The 19,090-nt window shown below is 47.6% G+C and overlaps 1 protein-coding gene across 1 annotated transcript in view; it reads right to left on the reverse strand.

Moving 5' to 3' along the window:
• Window positions 1–19,090, reverse strand: part of LOC126533998 (uncharacterized) — a 147,980-nt gene that overhangs the window by 65,805 nt on the left and 63,085 nt on the right. The window contains exons 3-5 of the mRNA XM_055072564.2: window positions 18,765–18,935; window positions 17,815–17,840; window positions 2,302–2,448 (exon numbers count right to left, since the gene is read on the reverse strand). Coding sequence (XP_054928539.1) covers window positions 2,302–2,448; window positions 17,815–17,840; window positions 18,765–18,935 — 344 coding nt within the window. The remainder of the gene's footprint in view (window positions 1–2,301; window positions 2,449–17,814; window positions 17,841–18,764; window positions 18,936–19,090) is intronic.

The following is a 19,090-nucleotide window of genomic DNA, read 5'->3' on the forward strand; positions in this document are numbered from 1 at the left end:
GCCCACAAAAGCAAGTTACACTTAAAGCACAGCAATAGCGGCGAACACGGTTCGCGATCGTCTAAATCTGATGTGCGGGTCAAGCGCGCTGGCTTTTACACATCAGTCATCGAAGGTTCCTGAACGATGGCTGGTGCTTACGTGTCTTTCAAAAAGTTCTACACTATTAGCGTCGTGCATACATCGAATCACATTACACAAGGCTCGGTGACAACAGACGACGGATGGAATAATCGATAACTTTGAAGAAACTTGCGCTGTGCGGTAGAAACGTGGTCACCCAATAAAGATAAACAAGTACACTTCTGTAGAATGAAGTACAAGGAGCATAGTTCAAGAGAACGCTTCGCCGGATGTGTTATGTTTTTTTCTTATCTCACCGAAACTAGTTAAAACACATTATCGTATGGATTGGGAACATTTCTGTGTCAATAGCAGACCTATCGGACCTTTGGTCCTTGCCTACTGTCGTTCTGCTTTACTGGTTCCGACATAGGATTTTGATACAGTAACTTTTCTTTAACAGAACGTACGGGTGTGCGAGGTATTTGAGGACAAAGCTTTGAACCGCCATAGACATTACCATCCTCGTTCTATCGGCCTAGGCGCTGAAGATAGCCCATACCAATCCCTTTGTTACCTATCTAGCACATTTATTCCGGGGTGTCCGCTTTCAGCCGGGCACATGTGATGAAGAAGTACATTCTCCTTGTCGCCATGCACGCCGACACTAGCGGCTTGGAAATCTCCTCGTTTCTGAGTATCACAGAAAGGTTTGTGGTCTCGGTGAGACAAGAGTTGGTGGCCAAATATCGCACGTAACAATCCCAATGAAGCACTGCCACGGTTCAGAGGCCATTCAGTGGGTTGAAATTCTCCAGCACGTGCAGGTCATGATGAGTAAAGCCCTGAAAAGCCGACCATGGCTACTGAGAATCAGCGTCAGGTGGGAGAACAATAAATCACGCTTACTCGGTATGACTTTCTTGGCACCACTCCTAAGTTAGCTTTGCTTGAGTCCACAGTGCCTGCGCGAGCCGAGAATGCTTGGTTGCGAACTGCAGCAACCACGTCACCCTCAATATGGCGTCCTAGTTCCGAACATCTAAACCTGTACGCCGTTTTGTATGTCGGGCGTCGCGGAAGAAAGACAAACAAACAGCCACGCGATGAAAAAACTTGCTTAAGCCTACTATTGTGAAGCGCTGCCAACAATCAACACAGACATCGATGACAGAAATACGAACAAATAGCCACAGAATGAGAACCTTACTGAAACCTGCTACTGTGAAGCACTGCCTAACATCAACACGCAGTATCTGCTCCGAGTATATACACATTATCAAAGCTGAATGTTGGTAACATTTGACGCTAAAGTTGTTTTTCTAACAGAAAACCAGCAAAAGGAACACTGAAAAATATTGTTCCTAAGAAACCGAATCTCGTCTGAAATATCACTGCTATTCCTGCTGTCATCATTGCATCCTCAAAAACCTCGCGCACCCGGTAGTTGGGCAAGCACCCTCTCAATTTCCGAGCTGCCATTCATGGCGGATGCAGAGCAATGTAAAAGCGGCGTTAATTCATTTCCAAGCGCATTGCCATGGTTCAAATGTAAGTGACTCCCGGGAAATGCTATTTAATGCCCCATTGTCGTATTCGTTTAAGCTCGGCTACTAAAAAGCAACAAGCTTTCGTTAGCTCAAGGCTGCCAGACGCTCAATATGTTACATTTCTACATAGACAAGCTTACGCACTTATCGTAAGCGAAAATGAGGCGTGTACCATATCTGTGTAATAAAAATATTATTAATATATATTGACCATTCCTCACAAAAATTGGGCAGCATTAAAATTTTTGCAACGCCTTTATTTATTAGTATCATTTAAGAAAGGACAGACTTCGTGGAGAAATCTGGTTTAGCTATATGCATTCATTTCCATCGGGGCGATAAAAATCAGGAATTACTGGCTTTTACCTGAAAACGAAGCGCTCCGCATGTATTTCAGTGCCATCTTAGATGGAACGTTCAGTTCGGTGCCCATAGCGTCGCCCATCACAGCTTAAAGAACGCAAATTCAATAAAGTTCGCAATCGGGCTGTAACTCTTGACCGAGGATCTTGAAAACTGCATTAGCCCCGAGACATAACATAAATACAGATGAGTTCATTTCTGTGCATTGTTCTGTGCGCTGCTCGGCTTTCTGAGGTGCTCAAAGGCAGCTTGCCACGTGCAGGTTTGCTCCCGCCTGAAAATAAAAGCTGATGAAACAGTTTTAATGAGGTGCATATGCACTTACCCCTACTTTCTTTTGGTACTGCACCCGGCGGTGGAAATTGTTCTTTTTATTTGTAACCAGGGAGGACACAATGCACTTGAAAGTGTTCTGGTCAAATATGGAGGTTGACAAGCCGACCATGATGAGGTCTTCATTCTGACTAAGCAGCTGCAAGGAGAAACAGACAACTTTGAGGGTCGCAACACTTTGCTGATGATTAAATAAAGTGAATAGAAGCTAGCGTAGAATGACGCGTCTTCATTGAGAGGCTATGAGTAAAAGGCTACAGAAATTCTGAGAATTGTCTTATAAGGCGTAAATATTGCTTGACTCGGCTCTGGCTTCCTCTTAGTTTAGTTTTGCGGACTTGCTTTTCCTAATTCATCCGCGCCTATCCATGGTCTTTCCGTTGGCAAAAAATGCATAGGCCTTAGTAGATAATTGTCATATTTTCTGGCCCCGTCCGGCCCCTTGAATGCAATCGTAGCAAGTGAGCGGGAACTCCGGGCACAAGCACGCCTCCACAAAGCGCAGAGATATTATGGGTATACCAGCTGCAGCAGTAGAGCGTGAGGCGTTTGGTGAGGGGACAGGGCATGGCCGTGCAGCCATGTCACCCTCGCTGCCGCTCTCGCAATGACTTACACTGGTGCTGCTGCTTTCCAAGCTAATGGCTGTAGCCACGGCCGTAATCTGTATATATTTCTATTGGCTGCCCTCACACACGTTGGAATAGTCGGTAACCAGAAAGCGAATACCTATGGCAAGGTTGCCCACCATGACGTAATCGCCGTTAGCAGTGCGGTAAATACTACAGACTATACGGGACATCGGCTACGATGCCAGCTCACCTTCATCCACGCGCTCCCTCGACTGGCTAATTGTAAGGCCCGCAAGACGCTTCCGCAGAACGGCCTCTCCAGAAGAGGCCGTCGCACGCTCCTGCGCCTGCGGACTGGCTAAACTTGCACTTCGACCCGGCTGTTCGCCAACGGCCGCTCCACGAGACCTGCCTGTAAGAGTTGCGCGCACTCCGAGACTCTGGATTATCTTGTCTGTGCCTGCCAATCCTTGGTGCCGGAACGCTTCGTATTCATCACCGCTTATAGACCCCACGACCTTCCAGTGACCACAGAGACTGACCTCCTGTTGCCGGTGCGCCCGCGCCTTCCTGTGCTGCGAAGCCTCCTGGAGTTTAACATTTAGCCCACTTACTCTCCCGCTTGAGGAGCCGACTCATTACGTGCTGCGTTTCTTAGATATTCAGCTCCTGTTCATGGAACGGCACACGTGTTGGTAGTATAATCCTAGGGCTAATTAGCTCCTGTTGCCGTATCGGTCCGCCCTCAAGAAGGTGGTCAATAGCAGCATTGCTAACTTTGCTTTGGAAATGCATTAAAAATTTCGCCACCATAAAATTTATACGAGTCTTATGGATCAGTCGGGAAGGTTATCAGGAGCAGGGTTTCCGGAGTCAGTGCAGGTTTGGGTCGTAGAGGGGCTGCTAAAAAGTTGCGGGTCAGACAGCAGAACTCGGGACGCGACAAATCAACGGACAGAACGCCGAGGGAAGGTAGCGGTAGTGCATTATCTACATAGAACGGCACATAGTCTTAAATATATGGCTACCGGGTGTACACAGAAGTGGTCTTTTCAGTGACAAAAAAACAGCGACAGAAAATGAGGTTTTCCCTGTTTCTATTCCCACCCAGCCTGTCTTGGAAGTAGTTTTTATTTACGAATTGCCTTCCGTGATTTTTTCACTCACGACCAACGCCGCCTACGCCGGCTTTTGTGCGGCACGAGCTCATGAACGCTGTCGCTTTAATAGGAATGGACGCGCGTCGGGAATGTACAGGTGCGGCCACTGCTAGCGGCAACACGGGAGCTTGTGGCAGCGCCCTGGGGAGAGCGACCACCGACGACTTGTGAATTGTTGCTGCGCAGGCGGAATCAAATCGATAGGCGGCGCTCCCGGCGCGTCGTCTGCTGCGTCTGAAACGAGTTGCTAACGGCATCAGTCGTTGCAAACCAACCGCCCCACGGTCGCCCTCGGACTAGATAAGCACTACCTCCCGTTATGTAAATCGAAGGTCAGGTCGTGCATGCGGCTGCATTCTTCTGATGCGAAGGCGATGAAACGAGCAGATATATCTGCAGTGCCGAGAATAAAAAAGTCCTACAGCACACCAACGCTTCACTACGTCTGCGAGTTTATGGCAAATACTGAAAGACACACTGGCCCGATTAAGATGATCCAAACTTTTGAAATGATCCTGTTCTCCGTGACCCTTTACAAAGAACTGCTGCGTTGTTGTGCCACTTCATTTCTTTGTAGCAAGTCGCTGAGCAAAGGCTATTGTGTGAGAGGACGAACGCCGCACGATGGCTACCGATGAAGAATAACCAAGTGGATACTATTCATAGCCGAGTAGAGCGGCAGCCAGAAATTATTTTGTTGATGTCATTTAATAATTACTCAGTTAGTTCATTGTTAATTTACTTTTGTGAATGGTAGGTTGTCAACGATTAAATTGTAGACAATTAAAAGAGATGTAAAACTGGCATTCTTTAACCAGGTGATTTCATCCGCATTATGCTTTACGGCTGATAAATAAAGCCCGGGAAAGTCAAAACTATCGCGTGACTAAAACCCAACGCCCTCGAACACGCTCTTTGGGAGTTAGTAAGCACACTGTTTCCACAAAGCGTCAACCACCAGTTATCGGCGCTGTTTCCTTATGAAAACCAAGATGACGTGCTGTCGTAGACGAGGCGGACCATATAAGGCGACAGCTCTGCGACTAACTTCTATGGAGCTTGTTTGAAGGCGCTGATTTTTTACGCGGGCGAATGGTTGGTCACCTAATATCTTTCTTTTTTCATTTTTCGCGCACTTTCTTTATCAGCCGGAAACTATAAACGCGCACAAAGTACCTGTCTCACAACGTGCCAGCTTCAGGTTTCCGTCGATTTCTTACAAATTCTTCATTGACAGCACGACATTCAAGAAAGGAAATAATAAGAAAAGTAAGTAATTACAATTAGGTATTGCTTGAATGGCACCAACAAATATATCAGTGGTGGCTACTCAACTCAACTTTGAGCATTATACACTTGGGTATTTTGGTTACACCTGGTTAGGTCGTCTTTTAGAAAAACGCGATGTCTGGTAGCTGGGGCACGCTGCATATGCCCATTCAGTAGTTCTTCCAAGCGTGTCACATAAAATAAACCGCCCGATAATTGTATTGTACGGCGCGTTGTGTTCCTCTTTGTCATTTGTTCCTCTCTCTGCAGATGATTGCACGCTGCGCGCAGCCTAGTGTTAGTATAATGACCGTTGCCTGTCTTTATTTGATGATTATAAAGATCGCTAAACTGGGTGGCAATACGGTTCTTGCTTTTGTGTTTTGTTCGCACACGTCCTTAGAATACACTTTTACGAGAGAAGCGACAAAATTGTTCCTTGAGAATGGAACTACCACTTTCAAACAAAAAAAGTCGCAGGCATGCGTGGCACGCGCCGCACAATCACAGCGTGAGCTGGAGGAGAGGATCCACAGGAGCTTCATTTTGTGCAGAGCGCACTGGACGGCTTCCGCGACGAAGTCTGCTCGTGTCGTTTTCACAAGAACAATCTAAACTGTGCTGCCAGCATCGACACCCAGCCGCGGCTTGTACCGCTTTCTGGACAGCGGTCTGCCGAGCCCGACGTTGTTCTGTTGCAACCGCACGCGTAGCTCTGCTACTCGCTTCTTCAGAAGCGGCTCGTACCTTGCGAGGAGGCACCATAACATGTACCGAAGAGTAAACAGAGGGATGCAGACTGCTGGACACACATGTCACATCGCTTGACCTGTGGCACGATACGACGCTGTTGATAATCATGATGATGATTTATTGGCACCCACATGAAGCGGGGCGATGACAAATGGTTGCTTAGACTGCTTGATTTAACCAGCAACATGGAGCATGCAAATGCTACATGCCACTCCTATATCTCGGGACAACTGGTAGATTACAACGCAAATGCAAGGCAAAGTTTGAACGAATAGACACTACGTGGTGGGCCTGTCACATCGCGTGACAAATGGCACGATACGACGCTAATGATGATGATCGTGATTGATTGGCATTCCCTTTGAGATGAGTCGGTGACAATCAGACGCCTATCCGGCTTGATTTATTCAGGTATCCTATACATGCTTTTCATTCTAGCATTTCTATATAGATCTCTATGAACTTCTTTTTATGACTGAATACTTCTCTATATACCTTGTGCCGCAGCCTATGCAACTGCTACGTGGCCTGCCACCTGGTGTAATAATGTGCAAGTGCAATGCAAGGTGTGCACGTATCGACGCTACGCGGGGCGCATGTCACATCGTGTGTCGCCTCGTGCTCTAGGACGCGTATAGAGGGCACGTTTGCGCTGCTAGCTAGCAACCGCTAGCGTGGCTCAGTGGCAGAGTAGCTGGCACCCACGCAGCGCGACCGTGTTCGGTCAAGGCTGGAACTGGGTATTCTTGTTTTCTAATTCAAGGCGATAGCCGCGACGGACACTGGGGCCTGCGCCAGAGAATATCGCCAGCCGAAATGGCTATTGCAATGCGCCTATAACAGCTTACGCTGTAAAATGCCCCACTGAACCCAATGGTGTAGCAAAGGCCACTATAGCCGGGCCACTACTATCAATGATTCGTGAACTGAATATCTGTACTAGCCGTATGCATCATAACCTGCATTCGGGTAGTACTGCAGTTACGAGCGCGATTACGTACCTGCCTTCCTAGAATCTTAGATAACTTTGGGGCGTGCAATTACTAGCTTTTAGTTAGCAATTGATGTCTTTTCTTTTAAAGAGTGTACAACTACTACGGAAATCACAGTTAGTGAATAGGGTGGAGGGGAGAACTATGGCAAATAAGTATGTCAATGTAAATCGAAGAGGATCAGTTACACAATTTGTAAAAGAACTCTTTGAGCAAGTGTCGAAAGCGTTATATGGTAATTTTACGCCATATTTCCCAGCAACTTTTTGTAAATCTTCTTTCGTCAAGTATACTGACGTTTAATACGCGTGTTGGCTTCAGAAAGTTAGCCTAAGAAGTCTCGCCAACTACAGGTTCGCAAGAAAGCACTAGAACGCTAAGCGTGCTTTATCTTTCGTTACACAAAAACGTGTACTACAATGTCGCACGGTGACAAAGTAATCTGAATCAAACCTCTCCCCAGCTTTTCTACACGCTTTCGAGTTTTGATACCCAGCGAGTTACAGGCAGAGTAGTTATCATGCTTGACAAAGTTTGAATCTCACTTGTTTGTGTCTAAGCACTGCAACAAAAAAATGATCACAGTGTACTCTACCAGTGCGACACTGACACATAAGAGCACAAAAAAGGAACTGGGACAAAAATAAGACACTGGGTGAGAGCTCATTCCCCACTGAAATTTACCAGGGAATTCAAGTGAGATTATACATATATATATATATATAATATAGTGAAGTAGACGCGCGTATGAAGCGGTTTATTGACCTTTCAGCCGGGGTCCGGCTGCAAACATATCATCTAAAATACAAAGCATAAAAACGCACCGCAATGATTTGCAAAAACCAATCGCCACGTGACAAGAAAACGTCACCCAATATGTGCTATGTTACAAAGCAAACACCGACACAGAAAAAGGGGAATAGTGACGTACTAGTAGAAGAAGGGACAAGTGACGGGCTACAAAGACAGGCAAGTCAATTTTCCTACACATTCATTCAAACCACACGCGACGGTATCAATCTTATAGATAAGGAAGGATTCGCGGGCTTCTCTATCATAATTTGAACGAAATCCAGATTCAAGCAACGTGACGCATTGAAATCTACGCATTGAAAGCCAAGAAAGCATTGAAATCTACGCATTGAAAGCCAAGAAACTGTCCGGTGACGGTGTTGTGTGCCCTTCTGGAAGCCAGGACAATGCATTCAACTCCGCCCCTTTTCACCCAGACCTCTAGAAGTACACTCCGGCACGTCTTCTTCATCCTCTGTTTGTAGGTTTGCCCATCAGAAGCATAATAATTTGTTAATATTTAGGACAATCTGCTAACAGCTGATGAGTGATGTTTTGCTAACAGCTGATGAGTGCAGTGTTCTACGTCATGGTCTTAATTTTTGTCCAGCAACAGGTGGACATAGTGAATTTCAACTACTGAGAGATTTGGATAATTTCGCCCATAACTTACGCTTGCGCGAATACTTCCATGACCGCTCCAATTCAAGCAATTGGATAGACGCGTTACCCTCTGGCTAGCACTGGGTCCCTCCTGCACAGCGCGATAGATTTTGGACAAAGCAGTACGACGAGACGTTCTGCAATTGTATAAAAACCAAGCACCCTTTCGCCGTAACTTGTCCACCAATGAAATGAAAGCACTAAATACTCTGTCATCTCGCAATGACACCGTCATTAAGCCTGACAAAGGTGGTGCCGTTGTCATAATGAACAAGTCCAATTACGCCTCAGAGGCCCACAGACAACTAGCAGACACGACGTTTTACAAACGCCTTAATCTTGACCCCACTGAGCAATATAAATCTCTGATCAAAAGCACAGTGCACGATCTAGTCAAGAAGAAAGAGGTGCCTGCCGAAGCGGTTCATTCTCTAATTCCACTAAGTCCTGTTGCTGGTCGTTCTTACCTTTTACCTAAAATACATAAGATAAACAACCCAGGTCGTCCCATCATTTCTGGTATAGGTACAGTCACAGAAAATTTGTCCAGCTACGTAGATTCCCTGATTAGTAATACCCCAGCAACGTTTGGTTCTTACGTAAGAGACACTACCCACTTCCTGTCAGATATAATCGATTTCATGATTCCTCAAGGTTCTCTTTTGGTCACACTTGATGTAGCATTTATGTATACTAACATTCCACTTTCTGATGGCGTCATGGCAGTCGTCAATTGCTACGAATGTGTATCACCCGAGAAACTCATCGATAGCGACACATTGACAACTTTGCTAGCCCTTATTTTAGAACTAAATAACTTCGAATTTGAAGGACAGCACTATGTGCGAGCTAGTGGGACGTCTATGGGTACGCGAATTGACCCCAACTAAGCCAATATATTTATGGGTCAGCTAGAAAATAAATTTTTGCTAACCAGGACGTCAAAACCTTTTTATTACAAACGCTACATTGACGATGTTTTTCTGATTTGGCCTCATGGAGAACAGGAACTGCTTTCCTTCATATTTGACTTTACCAATGCCCATCCATCCATATCATTGTCTCACACGTATTCTGCATCTACTATTAACTTCCTTGACGTCAGCGTTTCAGTGCTAAATGATAAACTATCTACTGCCCTATACAACAAGCCGACATATGTCAATATTTGCACTTCGATAGCAGTCACGCTAGACATTGCAAGACTAGCATTCCTTATAGCCAAGCCTTACGTTTTAAAAGAATTTGTTTTGAGCAATCAGAGTTTTAAAAAAAATTGCGGTACCCTAAAAGATGCTTTAGCCAAACAAAATTACCCACCACAATTAAGTGATGATGCAATAAAGCGCGCAGACGTGCATGACCGACGGACGCTTCTTTGCATTGCGAAAAAACCGACTCCCTCACCCCAGACAAATCTTGTCCTAACCCACAATGCGTCGATTTCAAGTGTTTCGAATGTATTCAAGGAACACCACAATATTCTAATTGTTAAGATGCGCTTTAGCTCGGTTGATTAGACGCTCAGATAGCAGAGCACGTAGCGAGAAGACACAGAGCTTCGGCTACACAGACACAAGGCTTTCAACCAAAACGTTGTCGTCGTCTTTCTCGAAGCAGTGCCTGCCGCGCGTTCTTCTCCAGTACAATTGCCTCCCCGGAGAAGAGGAGCCGTCTCGGTGACCTACGGGCAAGATAGCACAGGTGGATCAAAGTACGGCTTGAGCCGCTGAACGTGCACGATTTCGCGCCCTCGGCGGCGCTTATCGGAAGGCGGCTCAAGGGGTTCTACCAAGTAGTTCACAGGAGACGTTTGACTGACGACACGGTAGGGACCTTGGTACTTGGAAACAAGCTTTGGTGAAAGTCCAGGGCTTGTAGCGGGAACCCAAAGCCAGACTAGTGAGTCAGGGGCATAGGGTGCCAGAGAGGAGGGAATATCCCGAAGGTGCTTCTGTCGCTGCTGATCAGCCGAAGTAATTGTGCGGGCGAGGTTTCGGCACTCTTCCGCGTGTGCAGCAGCTTCGGACAGGGTAGTAGCCTCCGTTGGGTCAGGGCGATACGGAAGGATGGTGTCCATTGTGCAGGAAGGCTCGCGTCCGTAAAGAAGAAAGAACAGGGAAAATCCTGTGGTGGTCTGTGTGGCGGTATTATAAGCGTACGTCACGAAGGGGAGAATTTGGTCCCAATTGGTTTGGTCAGATGCGACGTACATGGCTAACATATCGCCAAGAGTGCGGTTAAAGCGCTCAGTCATGCCATTAGTTTGCGGGTGGTATGCAGTAGTAGTACGGTGAATTACGTTGCATTCCTTGAGCAGGGCTTCTATAACATCAGACAGAAAGACGCGGCCTCTGTCGCTCAGCAACTCTCTGGGGGCTCCATGGCGAAGTATGATGTTACGCAGAAGGAACCCGGCAACATCCCGCGCAGATGTGTTGGGCAGAGGCGAAGTTTCCGCGTAACGCGTGAGATGGTCTATCGCCACTATCACCCAGCGGTTGCCATCTGAAGTACCCGGAAGGGGTCCATAAAGATCAACTCCGACCCGGTCAAAGGCCCGTCCTGGGCAAGGCAAGGGTTGCAGTGGAGCAGCTAAGGCATGAGGGGTATTCTTGCGGCGTTGGCATGCGAGGCAGGAGCGGACATATTGGCGGACGAATCGGTACATCCCGCGCCAGTAATAACGAATTCGCAGGCGCGCGTATGTTTTGAGTACTCCTGCATGTGCGCATTGCGGGTCATCGTGAAACGCTGCACATATGTCCGAACGTAGATGCCGAGGAACCACGAGTAACCATTTGCGCCCGTCCGAGAGGTAGTTACGGCGGTGCAGGAGCCCGTCACGAACAGCGAAGTGGTGTGCTTGGCGACGCAACGCACGTCCAGTAGAAGGCGCTGATGGGTCTGACAGAAAAGCCAGCATAGCAACAATCCATGGATCCTTGTGCTGCTCCGAAAGCATATCCGTGGCGGTGAGGGAGGACTCGCATATTCGTACTTTCTGATAATTGCGCTGGCCTGACACTGGGGAGCGAGACAAGGCATCCGCGTCCGAATGTTTACGGCCTGAGCGGTACAGCACTCGAATATCATACTCTTGGAGGCGAAGCGCCCATCGAGCGAGGCGACCTGAAGGATCTTTCAAGGACGACAGTCAGCAGAGTGCATGGTGGTCCGTGATGACGTCGAACGGGCGACCGTAGAGGTAAGGACGGAACTTATTTATGGCCCAAATGATAGCCAGGCATTCTTTTCCTGTAACGGAATAGTTTGCTTCCGCTTTCGTGAGTGCGCGGCTAGCGAAGGCAACAACGTATTCATCGAAGCCAGTCTTTCGTTGTGCAAGAACAGCGTCAATGCCGACGCCACTGGCATCCATTTGTATTTCTGTCGGTGCGCTTGGGTCAAAATGTCGAAGTATGGGGGTGAGGTTATAAGACGTCGCAGCGTCGTGAATGCGGCATCGCAAGCTGGCGCCAAGCCACGAGGTCGTGGTTACCCGCGAGAAGCTGCGTCAAAGGCGCTATTATGGTGGCGAAGTTGCGGATGAAACGACGAAAATAGGAGCATAATCCGATGAAGCTGCGGAGTTCTTTTGCGGTCTTTGGTCTTGGAAATTCGGCAACGGCTTCGAGTTTGGCTGGATCTGGGAGCACACCATCTATCGAAACAACGTGGCCAAGGATGACTAGCTGCCGGGCGGCTAAGCGACACTTCTTCAAGTTGAGCTGGAGTCCAGCATCGGCAAGGCAAGTGAGCGCGCGTTTGAGTCGGAACAGGTGAGAAGAAAAGTCCGGGGAAAAGATGACAATGTCATCGAGATAACAAAGGCATGTCTGCCATTTGAGGCCCCGGAGTATGGTATCCATCATTCTTTCAAAAGTTGCAGGCGCATTACAGAGGCCAAAGGGCATCACGGTAAATTCATATAAGCCATCAGGCGTAACAAATGCCGTTTTCGGACGGTCTGCATCAGCCACCGGGACCTGCCAATAACCAGATCGTAAGTCTAAGGGCGAAAAGAATTCAGCGCCTTGGAGGCAGTCCAGTGCGTCGTCGATACGGGGAAGAGGATATACATCTTTCTGGGTTATCTTGTTGAGTCATCGATAGTACACACAAAAACGAATTGTCCCATCTTTCTTTTTGACCAGCACTACCGGAGAAGCCCAAGGACTGCGTGATGGCTGTATCACGCCGCGTCGGAGCATGTCTCCTACGTGCTCATCGGTGACACGACGCTCCGTCGCGGACACACGGTATGGACGTTGGCGTAGCGGCGCGTGGCTGCCGGTGTCGATGCGATGAACGACTGTGGAGGTACGGCCTAAACATTGTTTCTGTCGGTCGAAAGAAGCTCGAAAGAGGTTAAGAAGGTCGACGATCTGCGTGCGCTGATTCGGAGTGAGGTTGGGGTCAATATACGGAGCAAACTCTCGCTCACATGCAGGCGGAGGCGCAGAAACAGGGAGAGTCGTGGCGTCAACGTGAAGAGGAGTCGAGTCATCAGGTACATCGTAGACAGAGCTCGTGTCGAATTCATCAGCAGAACCAAGGCACTCGCCATGATGTAAGCTTGATGGACACGAAAACGGATTCGAAACGTAAAGTGCACTGGAGCCCTGGCGAAAGGGAAGGAGGGCAAAGGGAAGCAAGAAGGGATGACAGCGTGCAGCAAGTTGAGATGGCGTGAAAAGAACTGTGGAATCGTAGAAAGCAGCACAGGAAACGGGTACAAGGGCGGAAGAGAAAGGAGGGATATCAGTGGCGGTGGCGACGAACACTCGAGCAGAAGGTGGAGGCAAATCTTCAGAAAGACTGCCGCAGAATGGAGTCAGTGCAAGTTCTGCAAGGGCACAATCAATAATAGCGTGATGAGATGAGAGGAAGTCCCAGCCTAGGATGATGGCGTGAGAGCAGCGGGGAAGAACAACAAATTCAATGTAGTATAAACTGTCTTGTATGGCGACACGAACAGTACATGTTCCTAAGGGCTCAATAGGATCAGCGCTTGCTGTGCGTAGCGAAATGGCAGAAAACGGCATGGCGACTTTTCGGAGCGTACGGCGAAGCTGGTCGGCAATGACGGACACTGCGGCACCCGTGTCGACAAGCGCGTGAACGGCGATACCTTCGGCAAAAACTTCAATGACGTTCGTTGGGAATAAACGAGGGCTTGAGCAGTTCGAAGAGATCGCAGTTCTTGCCTCCGGAACTGCGCCATTTAGTTTTCCTCCACAGACGGAGGGCGGCGGACGATGGGGGACAGGGAAGGTCGACGGGGAGATGGAGACCGACGAGTGTTGAAGCTTTGAGGAACATGAGATGAAGGAGCGAAGTGCGGAACTGGTGGTGAATAGCGGGACTGAGAGTCAGGAGCATTCACTTGGAGTCTCGCATTATCGGGAGGATACCAACCTCGCCGGCGGCAGAACCGGGCCACGTGTCCAGCAAAGCCACACGCGAAGCAGATCGGCCGATTGGCTTGGGTACGCCAGGGATTATCAACAGGGGGTCTAGGTAGCGGAGCACAGTTTGGAGCTGGGCGTAGGGGCTGCGGAGGCGCGCAGAAGCCGCTTCTGGGCACGTAGTTCGCAGCTGCAGAAGGCGAGGCATAGAAGCCGCTTGTGGGCGTGTAATGCGCAACTTCAGGCGGAGGTCTTGGCCTGGCGACGACGGCAGCGTAAGTGAGCGGGACTGTCGCTGAAGGTGGCTGATTAGCGAGAGTTAGTGCGTCGCTGACTTGTTCATGGATGACGCGCCGCAGTTCCGGGGACAAAGAGGACTCAGACGACTGGGTAGCAGGCAGCAGTGACAGTTGGCGCGCGACTTCTTCGCGAACAAATTGCTTGATTTGGTCGAGGAACGAAGAGTGGGCGGAAGCGGCACTAGAACTGTCAGTTAAAGCCGAAACCGTGTTGTCCGGCGCGACAGCGCGGCGCGTGGTAAGGCGTTGTTTGCGGAGCTCATCGTAGCTCTGGCACAGTGTGATGACCTCGTCGTTCGTCTGAGGATTTTTCGCCAAGAGCATTTGAAAGGCGTCATCCTCTATGCCCTTCATTACATTCTTGATCTTTTCAGAGTCGGGCATGGTGGGATTAATGCGCCGGCAAAGGTCAACTACGTCTTCAATGTAGCTGGTGAAGTTTTCACTCTTTTGCTGAGCGCGACCACGCAAACGTTGTTCTGCGCGAAGCTTGCGCACAGCAGGGCGACCGAAGACTTCTTTGAAACAATAGGTAAATGCTGTCCAGGTGGAAAGGTTGGATTCATGATTCCGGAACCAGAGATTCGCGACTCCAGAAAGATAGAATATAACGTTAGTCAATTTAGCTTTGTCATCCCACTTGTTGTGAGCACTCACGCGATCGTATGACGAGAGCCAATCCTCCACGTCATGGTCGTCGTCGCCGCTGAAGACCGGAGGATCGCGTTGGCGGAGAGCACCGGAGCAGACGACAGGCGATGCCTTGGGAGGATCGGGCTGCGCAGCGTCCTGGGGCATAGCACAAACGGTAGGGAGCGTCCGGCTGCGGAGTTCCAGGTTTGGGAAGGGCCCCGCACGTCCACGAAATGTTAAGATGCGTTATAGTTCGGTTAATTAGACGCTTAGATAGCAGAGCACGTAGCCAGAGGACACAGAGCTTCGCCAACACAGACACAAGGCTTTCAACCAAAACGTTGTCGTCGTCTTTCTCGAAGCAGTGCCTGCCACGCGTTCTTCTCCAGTACATAATGCAAAGTGAACGCCTCAAAAACATATCCTCTCATCTGTCTAAAGCAGTATACTGTAAGGCTAGGAATATTCGAGATATACTAGCATCATCATCTAAGACTGACTGCCCTGAGGCCATCGGATGCCATCCTTGTCGAAAACCGCGATGTAAAGTATGCCCCTACATGGTCACATCGCAACAGGTTACTAGTACGTTTTCAAACTTTTCTTTAAAACTCAAAGGCGATCTCGACTGTGACACAAAAAATGTTATATATATGCTTGAATGCACGTGCAAAAAACGGTAAATCGGACAAACAGAAGGGCCTTTCAGATTCCGCTTTGACAATCATAAATCGCACGCTAACACGTTGGCCAACCTGCCAATCTCAAGACACTTGCATCTCCCTGACCACTCTTTTGATAAACGGAAAGACACGTTGCTTGAATCTGGATTTCGTTCAACTTATGATAGAGGAGCCAGCGAATCCTTCCTTATCTATAAGTTTGATACCGTCGCGTGTGTTTGAATGAATGTGTAGGAAAATTGAGTTGCCTGTTCTTGTAGCCCGTCACTTGTCCCTTCTTCTTCAAGTACGTCACTATTCCCCTTTTACTGTGTCTGTGTTTGCTTGGTAACATAGCACATATTGGGTGACGTTTTGTTGTCACGTGGCGATTGGTTTTTGCAATTCATTTCGTTGCGATTCTATTCTTTGCATTTTAGATGATATGTTTGAAATCGCCATCGGTTTATCCACGTATCAGCCGTACTTTGAACGATTCAGATGCATTTTGTTCGCCCATTTTATTCGTTTTTCATGTAAACGTATCTTCATCTGGTTGATATGCACATGTATATTAGCTGTACTGACAGCATGCAAAGTATGACAGCATGCAGTGCATGCATCGTAAATAAACCGCTTCATACGCGCGTCTACTTCACTGTGAATATTTACTCGGACCCAGAATTGCTTCTTCCTGGTGTATATATATATCTTGTACTTGTCGAAATAACAGCAAGAAACCAACAAAATTTGCTACGCTATCAATCTTACAGAGTCATATGATAATACAGTTGCATTAGAATTACAGACGGTGGACAGACAGACCTTGCACATCGTTGTCCCAGGGCCGGACGCAAGGCTGAGTAATGCACATGTTACTGCGAGCAACAGTATAGGCCTCTGTCGGAAGCCTGGCGGCTGCTTTTTCCTAGTGCTAAGTTTGTTTCATAAAAAAAAGCGACTCACATGCAATATGTGTTATGATCCAGCATGCGATGAAGATAAGGAAGAAAACAGTTACTTTATTTGGCTTACCCCTCACACCTACTGCTTACGTCTGCGCAATAATTTGCCTAGTATGGCTTATTAAGATTTCTTGCGACCTTTGCAAAATACACATGCATGAACCGAGCCCAAGCTAGACATAGCAGTCGCAATTTGTGTAACTTTTGAGAGGTTCTAATAAAAGCTAGGTAAAGATTTAGAGAAACTTCGCTCATAACTGCAACAAATGTGATTACTCTTCACCTCAAGTTACCGCCAAGAGGGTGTGTCTGGCAACCATTTGGTAAATCAAACGTGTAGCGAAGTGTCTGGGTGGAATGGCTGCATATCTTCAGATGTACACATTCCATGGCGTCGCTTTATTAGTTGTCGATTAACGTGGCCCAAAACAACTTTCGCTTAGGATGTGCGCAACGCACGAGCAATGCGAGTTCCACACCTGTAGATCAACATTCCAGTACCCCCACCAACTAGCACGGATCGAATGTAGAAAGCCAGTAACTACAAGAACCCCATGGAGGAGATACCACTTTTGCAATCAAAGCTTGCTTACTATTATCTTTCGCTATGAAGTATCTTATGCTGAAGTATGGAATAATGCATGTCTTGAACGTCTGCACTAAATGCACAAGAATTTCAAGGATCTGTTTATTCCAAGAGGTATACTTATATCTTAGAATTGGGAATCAAAACAAGATCAAGGAACAGCGACTTGGCTTAAATGAGCCTGTGAATACCAAGGCACTCGGGGCTGCCGCGTCTTCCACACAGAAATTCGAACACTACCAACTAACAAACAGCTTTAGTGGTTACTCAGCTATAATTTTCATTCTATCTCATCTCTGTTGTCTTTTCGCGCTTCTAAACTTCATTATGAATGGAAACAAACTCGTCCGACATGCTCTAATTGTATCACTTCCTCATGTAAAAACCATCCATTAGTTTGCTGATGGACGACCTTCGTTTCAAGGCTGTTTTCAAGACAGAGTGACGGGAGGACTTATTTAAGGCAAAGCCGAGAAGTCGGCCTTAGCTCATAGTGCTCTGAACTGCTACTATGCTCAGGGGAGGAAAAGAGGGACATGAACAGGATCATGAGCGAGAAGCTGTACTGACAATAAGTGTAATGAAGTTGTTATCTGATAAATATGCTTCAAAATATCGGTACTTGGGCGTGTTGGTATTCCATACTGAAACTACTGACAGCGCGAAACGGCACAAACTGCACAAGAAAGATACACGGGCAAGAGCTGTCTATCATCGGACAACTTTAAATTAAGCATATCTTACTTACTTTTTCTGGATTGAAGGCCCTGGAGACTTTATATGCAATATATATCCGAGGTTCATGAAAAAAAAAGACAGAGCGAAGATAAGCAATCTGTCGTTCTGGCACTTGAAGCTGCGTCTACAGAAGTGTCAACTAGTCAGACTAGCCAGACGTCGGAACAATGGTGGAAGAGGTGTGGGTGGTGAGGCGTAAGGGTATCTATGAGCGGAGGTGCCAGAAAGAAGGAAAACAAACGGAAATAAATAACTTTCATTCCATCGCACCGTTGGCGCGAGTAAAGAACGCTGGCGATAACCAAAATGTTATGGCAGAGTGTGCCCAACTATGCGGAAAGTTTTGACAACCGTCGAAAACGGTTATGATTACAATTTATTCCACTGTTCCATGCTGCTCTTTGTTTTTGTGTAGAGATAAGTCGATGCTGCTGCACGAATGGAGGTCAAGGTGATATAAACACTGCCTATACAAACGCTTCGCGCAATCCGGACTACTATGTCTTAACTTGTTTAAAGTGGGAGTGTACTTTTCTGACACTAATGAAACTACGCTCTTATTATCTTTTTAAAACGTTGCCTCATTGGGTGTGCTTACATAATGACGCATATTGTTCCCTGACAAGTCACGCCTACTCGAGCAGTACAGCGCGAAATTGTAAAAGTGTAGAGCATTTTTACTGTTGGCACCAGTATAAAAGCGGAACAGAGTCAGCCAGCCAGCCAGCCAGCCAGCCAGCCAGTTAGACAACCAGCCAGCTAGCGAGCCAGCCGGCCAATGAGGCAGTCAGTCACACTCAGTGAGTCATTCAGTTAGTTAGTCTGTCTTGTCTTGTCTGTCTACGATGTTGGGAAAGCGGAGGAACACAATCGCGATATTAATCAGCTCACGCCAGTTGTAGCTGACACTTCAGTGCCAGAGTGAAAGCAATGTGAAGTAGCCAGCGTCAACGTACTTACCGCAGTCCCTGTAAGGCACGCAGCGGACGTCCCACGTCCAAGCTGTCCCGTTCTCGCATGCGCACCAAAACTTTGTTTTATCGCATAGCCTTCGCTCAACTCCAGGACACAAGGCTCCGAGGATATGGTTATTACGTTTGCACCAATACATGTATTGGTTGCTTTTGCACGCTGAAGTAAGGAGAAAAGCATAAATCACAGTAGCACGGCGTGTCTGCTTTTATAAATGACAGTAGCCTGCAAAAATAAATTGCTGAATGGTCTAGTCCCCAAAAAAATAAATATTTTGCTTAGGCAGCGACGACTCAGCAATGTGAAGACCAAAA

The sequence above is a fragment of the Dermacentor andersoni genome, chromosome 7 (assembly GCF_023375885.2).
Source record: "Dermacentor andersoni chromosome 7, qqDerAnde1_hic_scaffold, whole genome shotgun sequence".
NCBI lineage: Eukaryota > Metazoa > Arthropoda > Arachnida > Ixodida > Ixodidae > Dermacentor > Dermacentor andersoni.